Here is a 27433-nt window from a genome sequence, read left to right as displayed (position 1 = left end):
CTGCTATTGAGGTGGGCACCACTACTGAGGTATTACCTAGATTTACAGAATTTGATAGTATCTCTCTCGGTATTCTGACAAAACTCGTAATGTCAACAAAAAGCACAACCTGTTTATTTGATCCTATACCAACAAAACTGTTTAAGGACCTGTGGCCCACTCTTGGGCCGACTGTGCTGGAAATTATTAATCTTTCTTTAACTTCTGGATCTGTTCCTAAATGTTTCAAATCTGCAGTGATTAAACCATTACTTAAGAAACCTAATCTTGACTCTAGTGTATTGACAAACTATCGGCCGATATCAAATCTATCATTTTTCTCTAAAATTCTGGAAAAAGTGGTGTCACGGCAGCTCGTAGACCATCTTACTGAGAATAATCTCTTTCAGCCACTGCAGTCTGCTTTTAGAAAATATCATTCCACAGACACGGCTCTCACTAAACTGGTGAATGATCTTCCGCTTACAATGGATTCGGACACCACTACGGTTCTGTTGCTGTTAGATCTCAGTGCTGCATTTGATACAGTGGATCATCATATTCTACTTGATAGGCTGGAAAATCATTTTGGGATTACTGGGAGTGCCCTTGCATGGCTGACGTCATACTTGACCAGTCGTTCTCACTGTGTTTTGTACAGTAACACTACCTCTAACCTTAGTGACATGAAATTTGGGGTTCCACAGGGGTCTGTTTTAGGCCCCCTGCTTTTCTTCCTTTATATAGCATCCCTTGGGCACATATTGTGGCGTTTTGGGATTACCTTTCACTGCTATGCCGATGATACTCAGTTATACATGCCGATAACTGCTGGTAATCTCGTTCACATAAAATCCTTAGAAGATTGCCTTGCAGCAGCGAGAAGTTGGATGTCTAGAAACTTCCTACTTTTAAACTCTGATAAGACTGAAATGATGGTTCTTGGTCCAGTGAGACATCGGCATCAATTTGACCAGTTAACGCTCAGCCTCGGCTTGTGTGTCATACATCACACTGACAAAGTGAGGAACCTTGGGGTAATTTTTGATCCTTCGTTGTCCTTTGGCCTCCACATTAGAAATATTACTAGGACTGCTTACTTCCACCTGCGAAATATAGCGATGATTCGTCCCATCCTGTCTATGGCTAATGCTGAGACCCTGATCCATGCATTTATCTCTTCTAGATTAGACTACTGTAATGTTCTATTTTCTGGTTTACTGCAGTCTAGCATTAGGGGTCTCCAGTTGGTTCAAAATGCTGCAGCCAGACTTTTGACACGAAGCAGAAAGTTCAACCACATTACACCAATTTTGGCATCCCTTCACTGGCTTCCTGTCCCAGTGAGATCAGATTTTAAGGTTCTGCTACTAACCTATAAAATTATTCATGGACTGGCACCTCCCTACCTCGCTGACCTAATTAAACCTTACGTACCGGCCCTTACGTTCTCAGGGTGCAGGACTACTTTGTGTCCCTAAGGTGAATAAGAAGTCTGCGGGTCACAGAGCTTTCTCTTATCATGCCCCTGTTCTGTGGAATGATCTCCCTGCGTCAATAAAACAGTCAGATTCTGTGGAGATTTTCAAGTCCAGACTTAAGACGCACTTACTTTCCCTTTCATATGGCTAGCATACTGGTACAGTTTTGTTTTACGCTTTTACTCTTTTAATTAATTTATTAATAATTGGAGCGGGCTGCGGCCTCAACTTGACCTAAATTCTGGGGTCTTTTACTGAAATTTAGGGCTAGTGGCCGGCGATCACCTTAGTATTTCTGTTTTTCTTGTTGTTTAATGCTGCCAAATTATACAGTATTTTTTGTCTATCTGATGCCTAATTCTGTTTTTTCTCTCTGTTTAAGGTGCAGCTCCATCCAGAGATGGGAGTTGTATTTGTGTTGGCGATCCTCCTGTCCTGTACGCCAATAGCATTTCTTGTATATTCGTCCGTGAACTGTTCTGTTATTTATGTTTGTAGCATGGCCCAAGCAGAGGGTCACCCCTTTGAGTCTGGTCTGCTTGAGGTTTCTTCCTCAGAGGGAGTTTTTCCTTACCACTGTTGCTCTGGGGGTTGGTAAGATTAGACCTTACCTGTGTGAAGCACTTTGAGGCAACTCTGTTGTGATTTGGCGCTATATAAATGAAAATAAATTGAAATTGAAATTAAATTCCCACACCCATCTCAACAATTTCTTCTCCTGCTCTCCTTCTCTGCCCACGTCTGCGCCCCATGAATGTCTGAATGCACACTCTACCACCTGTCCATCTTTATGTACCACTGGTCCTCTGGATTTAACCTGATTTTCTCTTTCCAAAACCTCATGTTAACGCCAATCCTTTTCTTAATCGTCTCTGTCTTCTAGCATTCCCTTTGTTGTACTTCCTGCCTGTCGTTTCACAAGACAATGCCATTTGCAAAAAAAAAAAAAAAAAAAAAAAAACGTGGAAGGTGGGCTGATTTTTAATAAGCAAAAGTCATCACATCCATAACCAGGTCCAAAAGGTCAGGGTTCAAAGACCTGCTCTGAGTTTAGCTCTACTGCTACAGCATGAAACAGTGAAGAAAATTATAATAAAGTTATTCATAAATCATTTTCTTTCATAAAAGTCTGACAGGTCATAACAATACACCAGCAGAAAAGTGGCATCATCTTTTCTGGGATCAAAAAAGACATCAGTGAATCAATGGGGATCGAGAACCAGTCCTTTCGCATTTTTCGATTCATGCATGTTTTTCTGAGTCCCATGTTGACGGCCAGTCTGACGTCATGATGCCAAACTCTGCCTCTAACAACAAACAAAACAGCTGTGATCGCACAGAAAACCTGCTTATTTCCAGAGAAAACTGAGCAAGCATCGATAAGGAAATCAATAATTGTATTGATAAAGAAAATTCCCATCCTGAGACAGCAAAACAACAACTGTTTATGTAATGTAAGCAATAGAAACGAAAACCAATAAATGTGACATGAGGTTTGCAGGGAGACATTTCATCTGCAGAGGTGAACCTACAGGTGGATCATGTACAAGACGGCCACAGCGCTCTGAACACCACTTTTCCTCCTTAGCCACCATTTTTTGTCTCACAGACAGACACCCAGACAGACAGACAAAGTCCTTGGAAAACATGTTCTAATAGATAAACTGTTTGTCTCACAACCGCAATCTATACTGATGAAACAAGAGCAACAGCAGGAAACGCAACAAAAACCATCTACCAGGCTATTATCAGTGAAAAATGACTGTCAGATTGTGCTGCTGGCTGCACCACGGCAAAGATTGACTCCATTACAGGTGACAAATCTGATTGGCACTTGGTGCTGAATGATTGTGTGTAAAGCACGCGTGTATGTGTGTGTGTTTTCTGCCAAAGAACCACTGCTGCTTTTGACCCGGTGACCTTGTTTCTATCATTACTTGCTGTTAACAGTTTGACCTACAACCTGCAGAATTTGTCCTCACTGCCACCTTCATCAAACTGACACATCACGTTGTTGTGCGTCTGTCCATCCGTGGATGTTGCATCTGAAATTGTTGGATGGAGTACAATGATGATGGTCCTTGGGTCAACGTTGAACTGAGCAAATTTCTTCTGGTCTTCTGAATCTACCTCAGAATATTTCCTCCAATCTCTTTCTTCAGTTTTTATAGCAATGTGAGGAAAGTTTTTGGTCACAAAGGTGGTTCTCTAAAGTTTAATAATAGAAATCTAGAATTGGTTCCACTTAAGAAGCATTCCAAATTCTTCAATCCATTAGAATACATATATACTCGTATGTTGCATCTTCTTAATTCCTCTTATCAATGCCAGCATGTTTTTCTGATAGTTCTGTGTTGCAAACTCTTGTCATAATTTCAGATACAACTTTGCTACACACAGAAAACATCTGGGGCCTCATGTACAAAGGCTGCATACACACAAAAATGTGGTGTACATCCGTCTCCATGCTAATGTTCAGATTTATCAAAAATGAAATGACCGCGGAAATGTGCGTTGTGTGACGAAAAAATCCTGGCTGGCGTACACACAAGGCATGTGGAGATCAACTGTAAGGAATTGGTATCCAGATACAAACATATGCAATATCAGTGCATCGATTCATTCAGTGTGCATTGAATTGCGTGGCATCGCTCGCCGCCTGCTTGCATCAATTTTTTCCGAGGTACACTGAATGCACCTCGGACGGTTCGGGACACCGGAGCATGTTTTTTTTTTTGGCTGCTTCTTCACACAAATTCTTTATGGAAGCCCAGTGGATTCTGGCCATGGGTGAGTTTGATGAATAGTATTATTATTATTATCTCCAAAAATACAAAGAAATATAAAAATTTTAAGCCTATACTGCCCATCCCTAGTCCACAGAAGCGAAGTGCAGTATGACACCAGGCAGTTGTATGTTCACACATCAAAATCCAGCACACCACTGTAAGGGTTTGTGCAGTATATAAACCATTAACGCTCCAAGGGCATTTTTTGGACAGTTCACTCACCTGGCATAAATGTTTTACTATTGATGTTAACAGCTCTCCCTGCATCCCACAATCAAGTTTTATGTCTCTTTTTTCCAGGATATTCTTTCATAATATATATGCTTTTGTTGTGTTTTATAAGTGTAATAAAGGTTTACAATAAAAATAAAGGAAAAAGTAAAGCGGAAAATAATTTTCCACACGCAAACTATAGAAACAGAGTAATCCAGTAACATTCAAATGCATACTAGCGGAGCAATCCTGATAGTTACACACTCTTTGAGCACGTGAGATTGTCATGCGAGGCTCTCTGTCTGCTTTCACTTTCGCTGTGCGTAATGGTGCAGGGCGCACTGGAGGAGTTAGGGGGCTATTCAAACGGGCCAACTAGTAAGATATCACTCCTGAAAACAATCTTTGGTTTATCACGTGAGGTAAATGTGCCCTACGATTGGATTTTGGAAAACCATGTGACGGTGAACCAATTCCGATTGGACACTCATACTGCGCACGTCATCACACAGTTTCTATGATGAGTACAAAGATGGCCGGCGGTGGATCGAAAGTCCGCGGAGTTAACTTTTTAGCAAAAAAAAAGTAGCAAGTTTCTATCTCATATCAAAGTTATTTATAATTTACTAAAGCTTGGTTCTGGCGGTTCATTGTGCTGCACTTGGGTGCCCTTCTACTGTCCTCGTTCTCATTTCTCCTGGGGTTTTGCATCCTGGACCCCCTTCCCATTGAGTTGCATGCAATCACCTGTGTGGCTCCTGGCAGCCGGAGTGGTCCACGTCATATGGTAAGGTTCTGTACTTCTGTCTTGGCCCAACACACCAGCCACAGTAGTGATGGGATATTTACCTGAGATCTGGGTCTCTGTGTGTGGATGGTCAAGTGTTTGTAGCCGTCACCACAGTTCAGTTTTGGGTGTTCCCGAGGAGATCAAGACTCTGATGTCCTAGAATAGGGTATGGATGCTCACTAAATAGACAACAATGTTGTCACTGCTTGTTTATGTGTGGTCATTTGTCCTGGTATGTTGTATCGTTGGGGTTCCGCCTTTTTGGTGTCACATATTTCATCACCTTACAGTTAATACTGTCACCACTTGTCTTTCTTTCTTGTGTGTCTTCATGTTGTTTTGGTGGTCAGCCCTTCATGATAGAAGTTATATGTTAGCTTTAAATAAAATGTTATAGGCTGATCAGTTAGGGCAGGTGAAGGTCACACACGCACACCATGTTCACTGGTGCAGGGTTAGGGTTAGCACTACATGCTATCTGTTGCAAGAACAAACTGCATATATGTATATAAATGGTTCTGCCAGTTTGGCATTTACCATCATAATATATGCAGACAGGGTAAGAAAAAACAAAAACAGAAAGATGTGGAGCAAAATGGAAAACCACCATTCAAATGGATCAAAGAATAGCCAGAATGGCAAAGACTCAGTCAATAATCAGTTCCAGGATGATCAAAGAAGGTCTAAAGTTACCTGTGAGTACTGTAACAACTAGAAGATGCCTATGTGAAGCCACGCTGTGGGCAAGAAGCCCCCACAAAGTCCCATTGTTGAAAAAAGTACGTGCTGAAGAAGTTACAATTTGCCAAAGAACACACTGACTGGCCTAAAGAGAAACATTTTGTGGACTGATGAAAGCAAGATTGTTCTTTTTGGACCTCAGGGCTGCTAACAGTTTGTCAGATGATCCCCAAAAATATAATTCAAGCCAGAGTACACTGTGAAGACAGTGAAGCGTGGTGGAGCAAGCCTCATGATATTAGGATGTTTCTCATACTGTGGTGTCGGGCCTACTTATCACATACCAGGAATTATGGATCCATTTGAATACGTTGAAAAACTTCAAGGAGGTCATGTTGCCTTATGCCGAATAGGAAATGCTCTGGTGTTTCAACAAGACAACAACCCCAAACACACCAGCAAGCGATCAGCATCTTGGTTCCAGACCAACAATATTTACGTTATGGAGTGGCCAGCCCAGTCCTGGGACCTTAATCCAATAGAAAACTTGTGGGGTGACATCATAAGTGCTGTTTCTGAGGCAAAACCAAGAAATGCAGAGGAATTGTGAAATGTAGTCCAAGCCTCCTGGGATGGAACACCTGTTCACAGGTACCAGGAATTGGACGACTCCATGCAACACACAAGCTGTTCTCAGAAATAACGTGATACAACTACACAGGAAATTTTGCTGAGTAAAATTTACTCTGCTGGGACAACATTTGGTCCCAGTCTGAATAGAGTTTTCTCTACCATGGGGCTAAATCAACTCAACATAGTGTAAAATCAACCCTTATTGGAGTAAAACCACTTGCATTGACTTGACGGTGCATGCGTTCCGTCCCGACAAACCGCCCGGGGAACGGCCCTGGCAATTTGTCGGGCTGCCCCGGTGGCCCTGGTGGGTGCCCTTCCTGGCCCCTGGGCCCTTCTATTGTCCTTTTTCTTCTTGTTTCTCCTGGGGTTTTGCATCCTGGACCCCTTTCCATCGAGATGCATGCAATCACCTGTGTGGCTGCTGGCATGCCAAAGTGCTCCACATCATATGGTAAGGTTCTGTACTTCTGTCTTGGCCCAACACACCAGCCAAAGTAGTGATGGGATATTTAGCTGTGATCTGTGTTGCAGAACAAATGGTCCACCCTAAAACTTGATCCACCCTGCCTTCACTGTGCTTGAGTCATCAGCCACGGTTCACCGATTAGCACCTCGTTTCTGCTTAAAACTGCACTCGGGTCATCATCTATCTCAGTGACAGATATCAGATGCTTATACAACAATCATATGCACATAAATTCAGCATTATTTCATCATAAAAGGTGGAGGAAGCGATCACAGCGCCAAAGCTACACAAGCTGTTAGCTGATGCGTTCACTGACCGTCCGCCATTTCAAAGCATCATGGATTTGTAATTTCTCCTGGCTCTTTATGTAATTTACTACCCTTACTAAGAACCAAACCATGTTCTGGGACCCTCACAGTGTCCATCTTGTGAAAGGCCCAGAAAATGGGTCATACAGCACTTTTTATACAATGTGGGCGTTTACAGTGGGTGTAGTTTAGTCTCACATTTCTAATGTTACTGGCTCTCACAGATAGGGGGAGTCATCCCTGTATCTAAAACTTAGACATAAGTGATGGAAGTAAAACTTAACTCTTATGTTTGAACGTTAAACCAGATCCCAGAGACTTCCAATCAAATAGCAAAAGCAAATCCTTGACAACTAACATAAAATAAAGACTTAGCACAGATATTATCTAACAGATTCACGCCTCGTTTCTGCTTAAAACAGCCTTGTTCCTGCTTAAAACTGACTTTATAATGATTTAAGAGGTTTTACTTTTATCATCTGAGGATTAATAATCACATTAATCCATTTGATCGCTTTGTGTGAAGAGTCTGTCCACAGAGTGTCTGAGCTCTGAAATGACACATACGCAGTGGAAGCAGGGTGGGGGGGAGATGAGTTTCAGTCGGTGACAATGGTAGAGCTGATTAGAGAGTGTTTTTGTTTTTTTACTCCATTTAGACTGGTATAAAATGTTATCCCAGCAGAGTAAATTTTACTCAGCAAAATTTACTGTGTAAATATTAGTTGTGATTCATAGGAAAACTAAATCTTCAACCATTTCTCAGTTTTCAGTTTATACAGTAAATGTTTGAGTTTGTAAAGAAAAATGCAGACACTGCTATTCTTTGAACAGCCTAATATTACTTTTCTATCACCTTTGGTAAAGTAATAAATTTGATCAATTTTTCTTCAAATTTTGATTTGGAATATAATGTGCAGTGTTCTCAATGAATTTGTGTGAATGGAAATAAAAGCTCTTATCAGAATATGAAGCTTTATTCACCTTTTTAAAACACTTCTATTATTTTGAACACAACTGTGTGTGCTGGGTGATGTTTAAATGTGGCGTGCCATGGTGCACAACAGGAAACACCTATTCAAAAAGAAGAGAAAACCAAAAATCTAAAGTCAAACAGCCTTTCGCCTTTGTGAAGCACCACAATAAGAGAACAGCAACATGAAACTGTCCATGCATTCAAATGTCTATATTCAAAGATAATCAGGATGCAGAACAGACATCACGTAGCAAAATGCACGAGCGCACGCGCACACACACACACACACACACGGGTGCAGTGCATTCACTCCCTGCCTGCATGCCCTTCACACATGTACACATTTAAGTGTCCAAAACAACTCAATGGTTAAATCGCAGAACAAAAGGAGGCTCCAGTCAGCAGGCTTTAGTCGGCAGCACGGAGGCACGGCAGGCAGCTTTGTTCCAGCAGGAAGAAGTCAGAGCTCAATAGCAGGTCTGTGAGCGCTGGTGTCAGCCTGACGCTGGCCAGTTCCTGCACGCCTCCAAAACACTCTAAAGACCGCCGGTCAGGACAAAGCCAGCAGAAGGAAGTGAATTTCTGTCACTGAGTTCAAATGAACCACATCAGTGCAAATCAAAGAGGGGCAGAAAGCTCCTTTTGCTGCAGGATTTGGTTCTGAGGCGGCAGCAGCCACAAGATGGAAACAAAGGTGGCGTGCAGCACCTGTGGCCATTTTCCTCACTGAAAGACACCAGCTTACGAACCAACAATGAAATGAGTAGAGATCTGTCTGCACTCGTCTGTCTGCGCTCGTGTCACGGTTTCCCAGCCTCCCTGTGAGCTACATTAAACGCTACTGGCCTTTTTTTCTATTCAAGTCTGCACACACACGTGCAAGCAGCTGGGTTGAGGCTGTTTGTAAAGAAGTGCAGCATCAAACATTCTACTGCACTGACAGGCCGGGTCACAACACAACATGGGCGCGCTCCCAGCAACACCAAGAAAAGGAGGATTTTTCGGAGGCATCTGTGATCTATGCATGGGGAAAATACACTCCACATGCCAAAAGCTTTTTGTCAAACACACCTGCATTAGCACCAGCCACACACACACACACACACACACACACTACCCTCTCCTCTCTTCAAGGTCAGCGCCGGCCTGAATACACATACATAAAGAAGCAGATCATGTAGCTTTCATCACACATCCACCCGCTTCACTCCCAAAGATCAAAATTATGCATTATGGAAGCTGTCTGATCTGTGCATGTGCATGAAGGTGTCACTGTGCATGATGTGTAGTTTGTGGAAATGCCGGTATGTTTTAAGAAATGTGCGTTCAGAAATTATTTAAAAACAAGAAGTACTTGAATTGCATCAAGTCCTGACAGGTTTTAGACACAAATGTTTTTGAATAACAAGAGTTTGCAAATCACCAACCAAATCATCATATCCCTGTCAGCACAATGCATATACTGGATGTGAATATAAAATATGGGTTTTACAAAGATTTATGCATCCGATTTGCGTCATCATATTATACATGCATTCTGCACATAAAATTTCTTTCATGAAGTATTCTGAAGTAAATGCTGTTCTATACTAGATCCCTTAGTGAAATTCTATTGTATGTGCATTAATGGTAAAATGTCCACCAGGTGGACATGTCGCTCCATTTCAAGAACCTCGTAACATGATGACAACATATTGAGGTTTCTTATCATAAAATAAGAAAAATTTCCAAAAGGAGTGTTTTGTTGCTCAGAGGCACACGGGTGTGGCCACATGAAGTGAGTGCAAACAACATCGGACCACTGACCAAACGTCACTGGCACGACTGTTTAATATTATTGTTAACACGTTCATAATCCAGTCTTCATTTCATTCAGCAACATTTGGGTTAAAAAATGGTCTGGTTTGTCAACTCATTGATGACTGTGAATCTTTTTCAGTGCACAGTAGCCGCAAAATATTTCCTTTTCCGCCTCCATGAAAATCGTACCATGTGTGCATTATGACTGTCCAAGGCCATGTCAAACAGCTGGAGACATTCCACATCACATCTCTCCAGCGCATCATGGGAGTGATCTGGGAGGACTGAGTGCATCATGTGGAGATCCTAGCATGGGACAGCATGACCAGCATCTAGGCGTACATCATCACTGGACAACTGCCATTGCCAAAATTGCTGGATGTTCACAGAGTGCTGTGTCAAAGCATGTTCATTGAAAGTTGATTGAAAAGGAAAAATGTGGTTGGAAAAGATGCACAAGCAACAGTTCAATACAGATGAGCTAAGGGCAGTGATCAAAGCAACAGGGGCTTCCATAACACCTCAGTAGTGCCACAGGCTGATCGCCTCCTCGCCACACTGGTGCAGGAATTCATTCAAAATGAGCCCCATAAATGAAATGCATAAATGTACATACGTACTTTCAGAGGTTCAGAATTTCTGTATTATAGTCCTATTCGTTTACTGATCTTTTTCAATATTGTCACAATTTATTATGCTTTTTTCTATTTTTTGAGTAGTATTTTTTTTTAATAAAAATTTTATTTAAACTTCGTATGAAATAAAGCAAATAAATATATTCCACTTTTTCCACAATATTCAAATTTTTTCGATGCACCTATGTGTCTGCTTGGCGACTGAGCACGTTTGATGACTGTGCACGCGTGATGAATGTGTTGTGTGTGCTTGGAGACTTGTGCGTACGTGTGGTGACTGCGTGCAAGCAAGGTGAAGTGGCCACAAGGACAAACGGCGTTCACGGGTTGCACTGCAGAGCGGGCAGGACACACTGAAGAGTCCTCAGCGTAATGAGCAGCACAGAGCAGAGTGCCTGCTCTCTTATAGCAACAAGGTGTGAATTACAGCTGTTCATAACACAGCGGGATAGGCCAAGCACTCAGACTATGTGACATCATCACACTGCTGTAAAGATGAATGATGAGCAGCAGCAGGTCAAATAAAAATGAAAGCAAACAGGAGGCTGATGATTGATGGGAGTCCATATAATTAGCTGATCGATAGGAGATTTAAGACTCAGCGTGAAAGCATGTGCGTCGGCCGCACTTTCCATTTAATCTAAAGCTACTAGATGAGTAAACTGGCTCGGGAGCCATGTCCACCACTGACAGACGGAAATAAATCGACAGTTAAGCTCTTCTTTATTCCTGCAATTATTACTGTTTTCTTACACCGTCTACAACTGCACAGCTATAAAAACAGAAAACGAAAGTTTCACTGATTTTATTTTCTAATAGTGGTTTCCAACTACCCAGGCAGGACAGCAGGTGGTCCACATAACATTTACTCAAGTGCAGCTTTGGGAAATAAATAATCCTAGAACGTTGAACGCTATATGAACGGCAATGAACGTGGTGTAGTGTGTTTCATTGGCTCCTGAAGGTAACATGAAGTACTTTTGGGTTTATTCACACAAAGGAATTTTGTTTTAAAAGTGAAGTGCAGTCACATGATGTGTGTTTATTTATTTAGGGTTTTGTGTGCCAGTCTTTTTGGGGTCTATACCAGATCACAGTATTGTCAAAGTGCCGGTAAAAGAGGTTCTGTACGTGTACCAGTAATCCCATCCCCAAAACTTGACATACGTATCAATGCTGGATGTGGTGAGCAGTTAGTCTGCAGTTTGGTGCAGCAGCTTAGAACTGGAAAAAACAAAAAAGGGTATGTCCAGTCTCTCCCTACACCTGCTGGGATAGGTACCAGCTTGCCGTGACACTTGATTGGAGTAGCCCCCGTTACACAGGGATGGGGTCCATTCAGTGGTCCTTGTGTGGTCATGAAATCGCACAGAATGCCACAGGCTGCCGAAGAGCCCCACAGAACCTTACTAGGGCCACTCGGGATCTGATGGCAATGATCACTGTGAAGTATGAAGCGGTACCAGTCTTCCATAAAACAGTCGCCAACACTGAAGGACACTCAAATACCACACAGGCCACACACAAGCACCCCACAGAGCACCCCGTGACCACCGAAAAGGCTCACAACGACTGCACCATTTTTGCTGTGGTGACAGCAGATCAGCCACTGTCAGAGTGACACGAGTTTGTACGTGAACTCAGGAAAAAAAAACAGGATCATTTCAGTATCACAACCAACGATGTGCAATGATCACAGCTGTGTGCTGTAATTTTTATGAATAATGTAATAATAATCATGAGGAGAGATTTGTCTTCTATTTTTCCTGCGGCTGATGGTTCATTCTGGAGTTCTGCTTCATTGTAAATTCAGAACAAACTGACATGCAGCTCAGCTGCCACCGAAAGCGTGCGTCACCTCAGACATGTGAGACAAGTAATCTGCACCCCAATTACTGTTATGATGAAAACCTGTAGCACTAACTAACTACAAAGGTGTCACCATGGAAGACAAAATGAGTCAAATATGTACTGTGCGCATTAAGTTTGGATTATGTGTGCGTGTTCATTCCCCCCACTGTTATGCGCCTAACAGCACCAGCATGAAAACACATCACGTGGAAGGTTATAGGAAGATTAACTTCATTGTGGACTCACCACAGTTTTGTCCTTTTATCAATGAATTGTAGAAAGGCTTACTCAAAACTTAAGAAAATAATTAGTAGTTATTATACAAATAATGAATGTTTATGAGTTCAATGGTACGAATATTTCATGAGGTGAAAGCTGGAACATACCATTCAATGTTGAATGGTATGTTCCAGCTTTCACCGGATCAAATCATCATCTCGCTTGTGTCCTTTGCGCTCACACAACCGGGTCAGCGCTTGTGCATGTGTGTACTTCAAAAAAATAAATAAATAAATAAAATAAACAGTGTGTACATCCTCAGTGTGTAGCGAAAAAAAAAAAAAAAAAAATCACATCAGAAATGAGTCCAGCTTTTCATTCTACCTTCGTGCTAACAGCCTCCAGACAGCGTGGTGGATTTGTTTTTTGTGTGTGCGCGTGCCTTGTGTGTGTGTGTGTGTGTGTGTGTGTGTGTGTGTGTGTGTGTGTGTGTGTGTGTGTGTGTGTGTGTGAGGATCTGGTTACACATTTGTGGATCTAATTACAGACAGATTTTTTTTTTACACATTTGTGGATCTAATTACACATTTGTGGATCTGATTACAGACACACTGATTTTTTTACACATTTGTGGATCTGATTACACGTTTGTGGATCTAATTACACATTTGTGGATCTGGTTATGCATTTGTGGATCTAATTACAGACACAGATTTTTTACACATTTGTGGATCTAATTACAGAGAGATTTTTTTACACATTTGTGGATCTAATTGCAGACAGATTTTTTTATACATTTGTGGATCTGCAATGGTACCAAACGTATGAAAACAAATTTGCACTCTAAATGCAATGCAACACAAATGTGACGAATAATCCATGTCATGTGACATACAAAGCACCAATCAAATGACAAGGATCCACTCAGCCGTTATATAAACACTAATGAAGATATGGTTATGAATGCTAGTATATTCAATTTATGCTAATACATATCCTTAAATTGTGAGGATTTGACCATTTTCTTTTGAGTCTTAAGCCCCTTTCACACTAGACCTGCTTTGAGTTGCTTCATGCGGCGTCATGATGACGCAGAAATATCTGTGTCAGGTGCCCACAGCAGGGGGACAGAGAGGAGGTGAGAATGCAGAGGAGGATCTGCAGCCAGACTGTGCACTCTGATTTCTCTTCTAGTTTATATTTGTTCTTGTGCAGGGCTGCAGGTCTGATTTCTGTTATATCTGATCTTTCTTCCTTTGACCGTGAGCTGTGAGCGCATCACGAACCGTCCGTAAGTAAATGTGGAGACGTCTGGAGATATACTGGATGTGGACATGTCCTGTCTCTGGCAATCAGTCTGTGAGCAGGACGTATGTCCTTTTTTATCCTTTATTTAAACACAATTATGAGAGAGTTTGAGGTAAGAGCGAGGAACTGCAGCAGCCAGGCCGAGCATTTTTTTTTTCTGTGCTCTTTGAGTGTGTAGTTTTACTGCATTGTGTACACGGTATAAAAACAATCCTGTGTGATTTATACTTCGGGAACAATGGAACACAACAGGAATCATAAACTGGTGTCAGGTAACGTTGTGTTGTGAGGGTATGGCTTCCAGTCATGTTGAGTATCGTTGCTTTGTCCTGACTTGTGTTGAAACCATTTCCTTTCTGCGCCCTGTGCTCGGCACAGAAAAAAATTAAACATGTTTAATTTTTGGCGTCCGATTTGCTTTGTCCTTTGCGTCCGTTGTGGTGTTGAGCTACATTGTCTCGGCACTAGGTTGCATCCACGTGGCGTCATCATGATGCTGCACGACGCAACTCAAAGTGGACCCTGTGTGAAAGGGGCTTCAGATTGAACATGGCTGACCTGCTTGCTTCTCACACATAATCAATCTACTTTAAAAGAGCGGCTCATTCTTCCACTGCTGGCTAGTTCCTTGACAGACCTCCTGTGATGGCTACACCCAGCCTCGCCACCTGTTTTTCCCCACACCTGTGGTACATTTTGGACTGTTTGGTCAGACCCCTGGGTTTTGTAGTTTGATTCTTCTCCATATGGTAAATACGAGGTCTATTAGATAAGAAACCGACACTATTTTTTTTTTAACTATATGGATTTGAATGACGTGCGATTTCACCAATCATGCTTGAACCCTCGTGCGCATGCGTGAGTTTTTTCACGCGTGTTGGTGACGTCATTTCCCTGTGGGCAGGCCTTGAGTGAGATGTGGTTCAGCCCTCTCGGCTGAATTCCTTTGTTTCACACGCTGCTCGAGACGGCGTGCGTTGCTTTATCAAAATTTTTTCTGGACCTGTGAGGAATATCCGAGTGGACACTATTCGAGAAATTTATCTGGTTTTCGGTGAAAGGTTTAACGGCTGATGAGAGATTATGGGGTGTTTCTGTTGCTGTAAGGACTTCCCACGGAGCGGGATGTCGTGCAGCGCTTCCAGGCGCCGTCGTCGGCCTATTTCGACCTGAAAACATCCTAATTTAAGGCTTAATTCACCCAGGACGTCGTGAGAGAACAGAGAAGATTCAGAAGAGGCTGGCATGAGGACTTTATGCAGACATTCCACTGTTTAAGGACATTTTTTAATGAAAGATGTGCGCGCAAATTCGAATCTGTGTGCGCCGCGACAGAAAAAACACCTCCGTGTTGAAAACCATTTGTAAAATTCAGGCGGCTTTTGATGGCTTTCAACAAGTGAGTAACTGAGAAATTGTTTAACAGCTGGGCATGTTCCAACTTGTCCGTTAAGGTTTCCAACGGAGGTGTTTTTCCTGTCACAACCCCCTGCGGTCGGGTCCGGCCCGACATGCGACTCTGCCCGCACGTTCTTTCATTACAAAATGTCCGTTAATGGAATGTCCGAATAAACTCCTCATGCCGACTTCTTCTGAAAGTTCTCTGTTCTCTGACGACTTCCTGGGTCAACAGAGCCTGAAATGTGGAAGTTTTCAACTTGAAACGGCGAGATGCTGCCGCCTCGAAGCGCAGATCGCCGTCAGGCACCGTGGGCCGTCCTTAAAGCGACACTACCAGACCAAAATCTCTCATCAGCTGTTAAAATTTTTACCGAAAACCAGCTGAATTTATCGAATGGTGTCCACTCAGTTGTGCCTTACAGGTTTTGAAAAATTTTTTATCAAACAAAGCAGCAGTCTGAGCCATTCCTAAACAATGAAAAAAAAAATAAAAATAAAAAAATAAAAATCGACGAGAGGGTGGGCGACTCCTCACTCAAAGACTGCCCACAGGCGAATGACGTAACCGACAAGCGTGAAAAAACTCTCACATGCCCACGAGGGTTCAAGCATGTCTGATGTAATCACACGTGATTCAAATCCATATGGTTTTTGAAAAAAATAATAAGGTTGAATACTTTTCTAACAGACCTCGTATGAGGAGTGACTGAAAAGTTTTGAGATTAACCCAGGAAAAGTAAAATTCAAAAAATGGAGAACCACATCCTACGTTTTTGTATAATTACTTCACCTAGTCGGTGTGTGGTTGTCTGTATTTTGGGGTCCAGTTTATTCATCTGCGTAACATAAATATTACACACTCTAACTTTAAAGAGGCATTCATACTGGTATATGTAAACTGTTCAAAGAAAACTGTCTTGTAACTGTTACTTTTACATCACTTTTTGCCACACAAAATAAAATAGCCAATATGACTGGCCTAACACATATATTCCTAGGTAAAAATGTTATGTAGGGCTAATTAAATTTGAATATATATTGAGTATGTAAACTCCTGAAATAAAGTAAATCCACATCCACAACCTGCAGATACGCTCGTTACAATGAATAAATAAATAAAACATTCTGAAAGTGCCACCCAGGCCCAGGTTTGATTTGGTTTTGGATATAATCTGCTCTCGCTGCAACAGCCGGCTTCTTGACCATCTGCATTTAAAAGCAGTTAAAACGGCACCTTGTACCTTTTACAAATGTGAGCTGCTCTAATGAGGAAGGTGACAACAACCCCTCCACCTGCCAGCACTCACATGAGTTTTTCTCTGCATGTGATTACTGCAGGAAACTATTCAAGATCTGCGTTCGCCGACTGGCATTGTGGGATTTCATTATGGTCGCAGCACGAGAAGGCATAATCTTTCCTTCCTGCACGGCGCCGCAGCACCCCTGAACCCTGAGCTCTTCCTACACGCACACAACCACAAGGCCGCCTCAGCGTGTTTCCATGGTTTTTCTCCCTCATCCTGATTTGTCACATCGCACACATTTCTGCTGCTTTGATGTTCAGAGTCAATCCACAGAATAAAAATCACACTCGGGCACATGTTCACACAAACGCAGCGTCACTGCTCTATCGGATGCTAATCCCACCGCTCGCTTTAGCTTTCTCACCGCCAAACTCCAGGTAACATCTTCATTGCACTGCCACCTCTCCTACACGAGTCTGGTGATCAAGTGACAACATCCAATAATCCAGTCGCCCCGCCGGCTTTGGCCAATAGATGTGGCAGCGTGACCGAGTGAGCCAAACCTGTCAGGACCGGACATGCAGAACAAATTACTGTCCACCTCATGTCTTCATGAATTATACTTGGAAACAGTCCAAACAGACAAACAAACACAAGCTGTCGCTGTGTTTGTCTCTGATGTGCTGTCACAGAGGAAAAAAAAAGAGTGGCCAAAATGCATAAATTGAGCTGCTGCTGCTGCTGCTTTGTCATGCAACTAAAAAGCTTCTTTATTTCCCCTCATCTGCTCGATATGTGAAAGAGGAGGGATGCTGATTGTTTTCTTTTGACTCTCAAGCTGAGATCCACTGGTGCCATTTAATGAACATCATGTTAAATCTGTATTGTTACTGTTTGTTTTGAGGCAGCAAAAACTGCTGCAACAAATTCTTTCGAATTGACAACACTACTTCTGTTTGCCCGCATAGATGTCCTGTTCAAGTTTTTTTTTTTTTTTTTTGGCCCAGACCCCAATCTAACTCATTTAATATTGAGTATCTGCCAATAGTCATATTTTCCAAGATATTATATTTGCACAGAGCGCACTAGAAGCACATTAAAGTCAATCCAATATATAAGCTTGACAACTGCAATGCATTAATAAAACAAAGGCAATCAGAGGTTTCTGACATCCACGGATCCAGATCACCTCCAAAATTCAGTGGCGTCTTCCTTGACTTAATATTTATCTGTGGTACAAATTTGGTGAGAATCCGTAAAGTAGTTCATTATCAATATATAGTTGCTGGTTAATTTAATAATAATTTATTCCTTGTAACTCTGCAGACTAGGAACAGAGCCAAAAATCTGAAAATCTTCCTGGAACAACACTGTAAAGCTACAAGCATAAACATGCTTGCAGCTTTGGAAATCAGTGGAATCCAAATAACTTTGAATTTCAAACTGACTTCAGAGCAGCAAGCACCAGGACATGAAATTTTTTAACAAATAACTCACTTTCCTCAGGAAGCGACGTTTTGTTTGTTTCTAACACATGACAGTATGTACAAGGGTGATTCTTTAACTATGGGCACTATTGGCCTTGTAAATGTAATTTCCACCACACCATTGCCTTACAATATAAAGCGCCTTGGGGCAACTGTTTGTTGTGATTTGGCGCTATATACATGTGCTCTGATGTCACTGTTTATCTCCATAGAAACTACCCAAACAATCTTTCATACAAACTGTTTAAAGGGACATTACAGTGTTGTGGTGGAAATTACGGCAATAGTGTGGGACAACTACATTTTGTTTAAAAAAAAATCACAACAGTTGTATGACATTGAATACCCCAATTATGTTTTGATTATTTTACTGATATTTTATTCAGAGATATTTTAAAACATTAGAAAAAACATTTCTTTACCATTCATTTTTATCATTGAAGATCAAAAGTCTGGGTGTGGGACAAGCACAAAACGGCAATATTTGCATATAATGATGCTGAAAAAAGGTGAAAAAGTCATCATAGACTACTAGAACAAAGTTCTTAACACACTTTCATTGTAAAGATAACTATAAAAGTGTGAAATTTCCCCTTTTTTTCTGTTTTTCATACAATATGATCAAAGGACATAATAAGTGCCCATAGTCTAAGAATCACCCACAAATACGGGTGCTACAAACAGTAATTTCGTCAAATGGTAGTTAATGTGCATCTTGTGTTGCATAATGTTAAGATTATATAGGAACACAAGGAAATAAAGGGCAGAAATGTTTGATTTGATTGTTTTGTTGCACAGATCTGATGTTACTACTTTTCTACAGGAAGGACTTGTGAGTGATTATTAATTTAATTGCCTTATTAGACTAATGAGGTATCCAGGCAACAGGTCTTATTCAGACACACTGTCGCGTGGAGCGCTGGGGTGGAAAACATCACTGCCATGACAAAGTGAACACACTGCTGTCAGGCTGCCTGAAAGGCGGCAGATCATGAGCCTTTGTTGTCGGTCGTAAGTCAGAACAAAGCGGCGAGATAAATGTAAAAACATTACATTCAGTCAGTCGGCTTCCGTTGACTTCAGAGTCATTGTCAGAATTTTCTCCAACGTGTCAGTGCAAACTGCGCCAAAGCTTTATTAGCTATGCAAATAACTATTTTTTTCACAACCAATGAAAATGAGACCACGATAGAGCACAAAGAGTGCAGTAATTTTACTTTCTACCTGCATTTGACAAACATCAGAAGTAGCACGGTGCCCCTTGTTTATTACTATTAAAATGTTGTGTTCCATTGTGTTGTGTTAACTTTTTTCAGCGGTCTGTGGTTATATTTTGCTGAGTGCTAATAAAAGCTTTGTGGGTTAGTGCAGTTAAAAGCAACTTTGATAGCAAAGAGTTGTGATAAGTGTAACTCTGAGGTGGCTCTGATCTATTTATGACTATAAGATCTTGTTTTAGTTAAGTTTATAGACAATCACAACATCCACCCCATCCTGTGTCACACTCAAAGATTCAGATCCTGTGTGGAGTCTGCCGAAACATTAACTAACCCAATATGGACCTTTTTTGAGCATTTTAAGCAAAAGCAAATTGTTTCAGAATCTGAAAATGGAAAGATTTGACACACAAACCTCGTTAAGACCATTAGGCAGCTTTTCATATTGGTGATGGACACATTTTACTAAAAATTGTACAAATTCAAGCTGGATTTCAAAAAATGTTTTGTTAAATACCAAATGGAACTGGATTGAGAACCACAGCTTTTGGGGTAAAATAACTGCTCCACTGTACTGGGGAACACTTTTGTGAGCATCGCCTTGGCCTTCTCCAGCTGCTGGGGTCCTCAACACTAAGACACCTGCCTATTGATTTATGGCCAGGAAAATGCACAGGGCCAAAATGCCGTTCCTGATGTTCCCTCACAATGCAAGTGATATTCTTCATCTTGATCTTCCTAATGGAGCTGTTACACAGGACACTGGCAGTTGTGTGACTTAAAACCTGCCCGGACTTTGAGTGGTTTGCAGTCATATTTCCTCACTGTGCATACACGCTGAGAGAGAGAGAGAGAGAGAGAGAGAGAGAGAGAGAGAGAGAGAGAGAGAGAGAGAGAGAGCTCCATGACGCAACAGGCTGACATGCAGATGGATTTTATACACTGGAAAAAGTCAGAAGACATTATTTCCAGGAGTTAATGGATTTTATTAACATGCCACAATCATGAGAGAACTGGAGGAGGTGAAAGAAAACTGCACACTGCAGCGCGATGGCACACGCGATCCATGCATGAGAAGTGGACGTAGAAATGTCTTCTTGCTAGCGATCAGACCATGAGCAGGAGTTAATGGACTTTTATTTAACTTGCCACAATTCTGAGAGAACTGGAGGAGGTGAAAGCAAGCAGAGCTGCATCTGGCGGTCGCACGTGATCCATCCGTGAGGAGTGAATGGTGGACATGTGCTCTCGCTGGCGATCTGTCTGTTAGAAGTTAACCTGGACGTGGAAATGTCCTCTTGGCTCTTGGCTCAAGCTTGGCTTGCCTCTTCTTCTGTGGTTTTGAAGCTTCACTGTCAGCAAAATCCAGTGGGATGAATAAAATCTATCAATTGAGGTTTGTACTGATAAAAGGATTTTTTGCCCTGGTATGTAGAATTGTGGAGGCTTGATGTAAAGTAGTGCAGTGTTGTGTAGATTGACATACAGATGCAGAGTGTTGTGTAGACCTTGTTACAAACTGCGTACTTTCTGTGTCCAGTGCTCTATGTCGCGTAGCTCTCAGCATACTGCTGCAAAGGGAGCAAAAACTCGCCGTAGAGCTGCTTAACTCAGCGTAGTCAATATGCTGCAATACGCAACTCTCCGGTGGCCCCGGTGTGAAAGGGCCTTTGTGCCAAAATTTTAACCTTGGCCCATAACCTTGACTTTTAACCAATTTTCTCAAAAATCCAATCACTTTGTCCTTGGCTGCCTCTCAATTATTCCACCAAATTTGGTACAAATTGAATCAAAACTCTAAATTATAAAAAGGTATATACACACACAAACACACCAAACCAGCACATGATGACCTCACATGGAACACTGACCTCTCATTGATTGATTTTTATTTGTATAAAATGTAAACATCTGTAAGATAATACAGTATAAAAATGTATTAAATAAACATGGATACATAAATATACAGGGTAACACAAAAAAGCATAAAGTGCTTGTTTCCATTGTGGCCAACCTCAGTCATGAGGTTTCCGGTCACCAGTGTGTATCAGAAACACCCAACTGAGAAGGACGTGACGTCCTGTAGCCGCGGTTAAGGCTGAGGTTTGAGAGGTTGGGCTATGACATCATGGTTTCACAAAAGTAGCATATCAGCTGTACACATGAAAATGCAAAAGTGGCATTTTGAGATTTATTACTATGGTGCAGTAGTTATCGCTTGTGCATCTCACGTGACAGATTAGATCAGTGACATTCTGCAGTGTCTCTGAGTTGATGTTTGCTCATTATCATGAAAATGTGTATGTTTGATGTGTTGGATGAAACTGCAGATGGTCTGCACAGTTTGGACAAACTTCCACTTAGCAAAGACGCTCCATCTTCTGTGCACAGAGCGATTAGTCTGTCCAGTCTGTCCACAGCGTCCAGGGACACCAACAGGACAGCTCAGTCCTTACTCTTCCAAAGGCTGTCGAATCCTGTCTAAGGTCAAAAGAAAACATACAGTACTGCACAAGTGTTTGTGGTATATTTAATGTTTTAAACAATTTTAAAATGACTATACAAAATATCTAGTATTTGGAAAGAGTGTAATTTTTGCCCTGAATCACGTTACCGTCGATGAGGTGTCACACCAACATGAAACATTCATGACTAATAAAGTTAGGAGGGGGAAAACGTGGCAAAAATAAGACGCGCAACTGTTCAACATACTTTACACAAGACAGCAGTTTAACTCGTCTACATCTGGAGACAAGAGGGATAGAATTCAAAGAATTGTTGATAATGAAAAACTGGAATTGACAACATTTAAATACACGGATCATAATTTACTGGACTTGGAGCATGATATAGAGCCGGACAATAATTTTTTCTCAAACATCAATGACAGCTGTTGCTATTACACAGATGAACAGTTCAATCAGACCATTAAAACAGATAATAAATTATCAATAATTCATTTCAACAGCTGAAGTCTGTATACAAACTTTAATAACATCAAGGAATATTTAAGTCAATAAAAAAAAAGGTTCAATATAATTGCTATATCAGAAACATGGATCAACGCAGATAAAAGAATGGATCTTGAACTGGATGAATATGAATTTAACTGTGTAAACAGAAAGAATAAGAGTGGAGGAGGAGCGGCTGTGTATGTGAATAATATCATGGATTATAAAGTAGTAGAAAATATGACAGTTGTGATTGATAAGTTATTAGAATGTATAACTATTGAAATATGTGAAGGAAAAAATAAAAATGTAATAGTCAGCTGTATATATAGAGCACCAGGATCTAGTATTGAAGCATTCACTGACTGGATGGGAGAAATGTCCTCAAAAACCAATCAAAAAGTTGTCTTCATTTGTGGTGACTTAAATATTGATCTGCTTAATCCAAACAGGCATAAAATAACAGATGAATTTATCAATACAATGTACAGCATGAGTTTATATCCAAAAATCACTAGGCCAAGTAGAATTACATCCCATTGTGCCACCTTAATCGATAATATATTCACCAATGATATTGAAAACAATACAGTGAGTGGATTACTAATCAATGACATCAGTGACCACTTACCAGTTTTCATTGTTTATAACAGAAAGCACTGGAGGAATCAGCCAGAGGAAAACTAAAATACAGGCGAGAGCAAACAGAGGAAAAGATGAATACACTGAAGTATGATTTACGGGTGCAAAACTGGGAAGAGGTATACAGTGAAGGTGATGTTGATAGAGCGTATGGAGCTTTTTAAAAAATATTTACATCACTATATGAAAAAAAAAATTGTCCAATAAAACAATATGGTAGAAAACAAAAATTCAAAGATCGGCCATGGCTGACGAAAGGATTACAAAATGCATGTAAAAAGAAAAATACACTATATAAAGAATTCATAAAACTAAGGACTAAGGAGGCAGAAAATAGATATAAGAAATATAAAAATAAGTTAACTAATATTATAAGGGCATGTAGGAAGGAATACTATAGTAAGATATTATATAATAACAAAAATAATATCAAAGGAATATGGGATATATTAAATAGCATTATTAAAAATGGTACAAAACATCAGAGCTATCCTCAGTATTTCATTGATAACAATATCAGAAAGGAAAATATGGATGAGGTGGTTAATGGCTTTAATAATTTTTTTTGTAAATGTTGGACCTAACTTGGCAGAAAAGATTCCTGATTCATTGTTATTTGAGGACTGGAATGATAATCTTATAGAGAGAGGAATCCCTGTTCAATGTTCCTCACAGCAGTGGAAGAAAAAGAAATCATAGATATTGTTAACAATTGCAAATACAAAACATCTACTGATTTAAATGAAATTGACATGATAGTTGTAAAACAGGTCATTGAAGGGATTTCAGAACCATTAACATATATTTGTAATTTCAAACCGGTAATTTCCCAATGAAATGAAAATAGCCAAAGTTGTACCGCTGTATAAGACTGGGGATAGACACCACTTAAAGGCCTGTTTCTTTGCTTCCACAATTTTCCAAAATATTAGAAAAATTATTCAACAATAGATTAGATAAATTTATAAACAAACATAAATTACTTATTGACAGTCAATATGGATTTAGAGCAAATACTTCAACATCACTGGCATTAATAGAATCAGTTGAGGAGATCACAAATGCCATAGATCATAAATTACATTCAGTTGGAATATTTATAGACCTTTAAAAAGCTTTCAATACAATCAATCATGATATATTAATCAATAAACTTGAACGGTATGGGATCAGGGGATTAGTGTTGCACTGGGTGAGAAGTTATTTGAGTAACAGAAAACAATTTGTGAAGTTGGGGGAATATACATCATCATGCTTGGACATTGCTTGTGGTGTCCCACAGGGGTCAGTATTGGGTCCGAAACTCTTTTTACTTTATATAAATGATATTTTTAATGTGTCCAAGATATTAAAATTAGTATTTGCAGATGACAAGTATTTTTTGTTCTGGGGGGGGGGGGGATTTGCAGAAACTACTAAGGAACATCACTACAGAAATGGGAAAGCTGAAAATGTGGTTTTACAGAAACAAATTATCATTAAACTTAAGTAAAACAAAATATATGTTATTTTGACAATTGTAATAAAGACATACAAGTACAGTTACAAGTACAGGGGGTGGATATTGAAAGAGTATATGAAACTAAGTTTCTTGGGGTGATAACTGATGATAAAATAAACTGGAAGTCTCATATAAAACATATACCGAGCAAACTGTCAAGAAGCATTTCAGTTTTGAACAAAGTTAAATACATTCTGGACCACAACTCACTCTGCATTCTCTATTGCTCACTGATCTTACCATATTTACACTATTGTGCAGCGGTCTGGGGCAATAATTATAAATGTACAACACAACCATTATTCATACAGCAGAAAAGAGCTATAAGAATAATTCATAATACTGGTTATAGAGACCACACAAATTCACTATTCTTAAAACCAAAAATTTAAAAATTTACTGATCTGGTCCATTTTCAGTCAGTACAAATCATGTATAAAGCAATAAATAATTTACTTCCTGGAAATATTAAAAACATGTTCTTTAATAGAGTAGGGGATTATAATCTGAGGGGGGAGTTTAACTTAAAACACGGGCACGTACAACATTAAAAGGTTTTTGTATTTCTGTTTGTGGAGTGAGGATGTGAAACAGATTGAGGGTGGCGCTCAAGCAATGTCCAAGCATGAACCAGTTTAAGCAGCGGTATAGGTACACGGTTTTTTCTAGGTATACGGAGGAGGAAGGGTGTTGAGGGTTAGTGTGTTTTGTTGATCATTGTTTAGTTGTGTGCACTTTGTTTTTCTATCTTGTAAATATGGAGTATAAAATCACACGCATTGCATATGTATGTAGGTATGTGTATATATGTATGTCTACACTAGAGATGTTTATGATGACGGGACTTGAGTTTGTGTTGTGTTAAATGTGTTTGTATCATGGCCCAAGCAGAGAGTCACCCCTTAGAGTCTGGTCTGCTTGAGGTTTCTTCCTCAATACATCGGAGGGAGTTTTTCCTTACCACTGTCGCCTGTGTGCTTGCTCTGGGGGTTGGTAATGAGTACGTATATATGTATGTATATATGGGGTGGGCGTTTATAAGCTTTGCTTCTGCTCACCCCCTTTTGGTCACACATGTCACAGTGGAACTGTCTTGTGTATCAGTTTTTTTGTTATTGTTGAGTTTGTGTGCCAAATAAATTCATTCATTCATTCATTCATTCAAAAACAAAAAAATCTATCATCTGGTAACTCACCAAATTAAATGGACATATAAAGAGGAAAAATGTATTAATTTCTGTGAACTTTAATCATCAGATCAATCCTAAAACTTTTTTCCGACTACGTAGGATCCCACAGATGTGACTGCTACCTGCTGGATGGATTAGGAGCACATGGGGTTAAAAATGTACTACAATGACAACAACAACAAAGCATGTTTGTACCTCCACATAAGGTGTGTGTTTAAATGATTTTATATGAATGCAAGTTTTAGTATGTATGGTTTTGAAGTGCTGTGTATCCAGGAAGTAAATACATACAACATCTGGTGCACATGGACAGAGTACAAGACAGACATGTATTTTGTAGTTAAATTACTTCTGACATAAAGCTTTTTTTTTTTTGTCCAAACTCAGCATACATACACTAACACAAAGCAATGACAAGGTCAATGGAAGTTTTCTGTGAATAATTAGTGAGGTTCAAGCACAGCATTGTTTGAAGGAAGCACAGCGACTTCAACACCACCACACTGGGCTCGCCTGAAATGAGCCTGTGCCCTTGTTTTTTTTTCCCCCACAAACCCAAGCTTAGGTCTCTTGACCACCGAAGCCACTCACTGTTTGTTACATTGTTGAAAAATGATCATGACAGTGAAATGTGAACACAGCCCCGATCTCCCCTACAGCCAACACTGTATAGTGATCCTGTCATCATGTTCACACTGTGTAACTCTACTCATCCTGATCCAGATCCGGTTGTGTGTTCTGGTGCCACATACAAGCACTGGGTAAGGAATGGGGGGGGGGGGGGGGGGGTCGATACTCACTGAGAAACCTGCCCAGAAGGGACATGAGTGCCGGACTCGGGGTGATGTGGTGAGAGCCAGAGCTGCGAAGCTGACGGCCAGGATCAGACTCCCCAAAACCATCTGAGAGACTCCCAGAGCCAGCATGATCCTCGTCCGGGTCCGGTACTCCCTCAGCCGTGACAAGCTCCGGGACAGGGACGCCGGGCTCAGAGATCCGGGTCCGGCTCGGGGCAGCGCGTTCAGCGGCATCGTCACTCAAACGCAGCGCCAGACCAAAGACAATGACATCCAAAGCAAGAGCGCGCGTCAAATTCAGGTGTTCACGCACAGAACCTCTTAAAGAAGAAACAGAAACGAGATCCTACGTAACAGACGCACAAAGCGCACGAAAATTCAGCTCCAGATGTCCGAAATAAACTGCGGGACTTCTGCCAGTCACCCATTCCTTAAAAAGTCAGAAGGCGCAAAACCGCAGCGAGCCACGCGTCAGCTGCGCGCGCCTTTGTCACGCTGCCGCGCGCGTCTCTGCGGGGAAAAAAACCCCGAAGGATGGTGCACACGTCACACGCACATTAAAAAAGGCAGATTTTACGGTTTAGTCCGCAGCAGGTCTGCACACAGTGCGTGTTACTCTAACACGCAACCAAAGCGTGCGTGCGTGCGCGAGCGAGACTGTCGGTGCAAACGTGCTGCGCGATCAAATCCACGCGTTTCTATTTTAACAAGGGGAGAGAGAAAAAAAAAACGATTTCACATCCACGTTCATCAGAAACTGCGTCACCAAACACTCACGCAGCAAAGACACGAGATAAAACAAAAAACATGTTTAGAAGAACTACATGAAGATTAATTCTGCGGGTTTTGTTTTAATTTGGTGCCGCAGTCA

General features: G+C 40.9%; 1 protein-coding gene across 2 annotated transcripts in view; it reads right to left on the bottom strand.

The window, feature by feature from the left end:
* fam189a1 (family with sequence similarity 189 member A1) overlaps window positions 1–26980 on the bottom strand; it is a 347606-nt gene extending 320626 nt beyond the window's left edge. The window contains exon 1 of one of the 2 annotated variants that reach the window (XM_034191627.1): window positions 26566–26980. In XM_034191627.1, the coding sequence (XP_034047518.1) occupies window positions 26566–26796 (231 nt within the window). In that variant the 5' untranslated portion in view covers window positions 26797–26980. The remainder of the gene's footprint in view (window positions 1–26565) is intronic. The other variant, XM_034191634.1, reaches the window with a different exon arrangement.
* Between the last annotated feature and the right edge of the window lie 453 nt (window positions 26981–27433).

Source organism: Thalassophryne amazonica, chromosome 2, assembly GCF_902500255.1.
Source record: "Thalassophryne amazonica chromosome 2, fThaAma1.1, whole genome shotgun sequence".
NCBI lineage: Eukaryota > Metazoa > Chordata > Actinopteri > Batrachoidiformes > Batrachoididae > Thalassophryne > Thalassophryne amazonica.
Note: the sequence above shows the minus strand (reverse complement) of the source record. Positions and strands in the feature narration are given on the sequence as shown.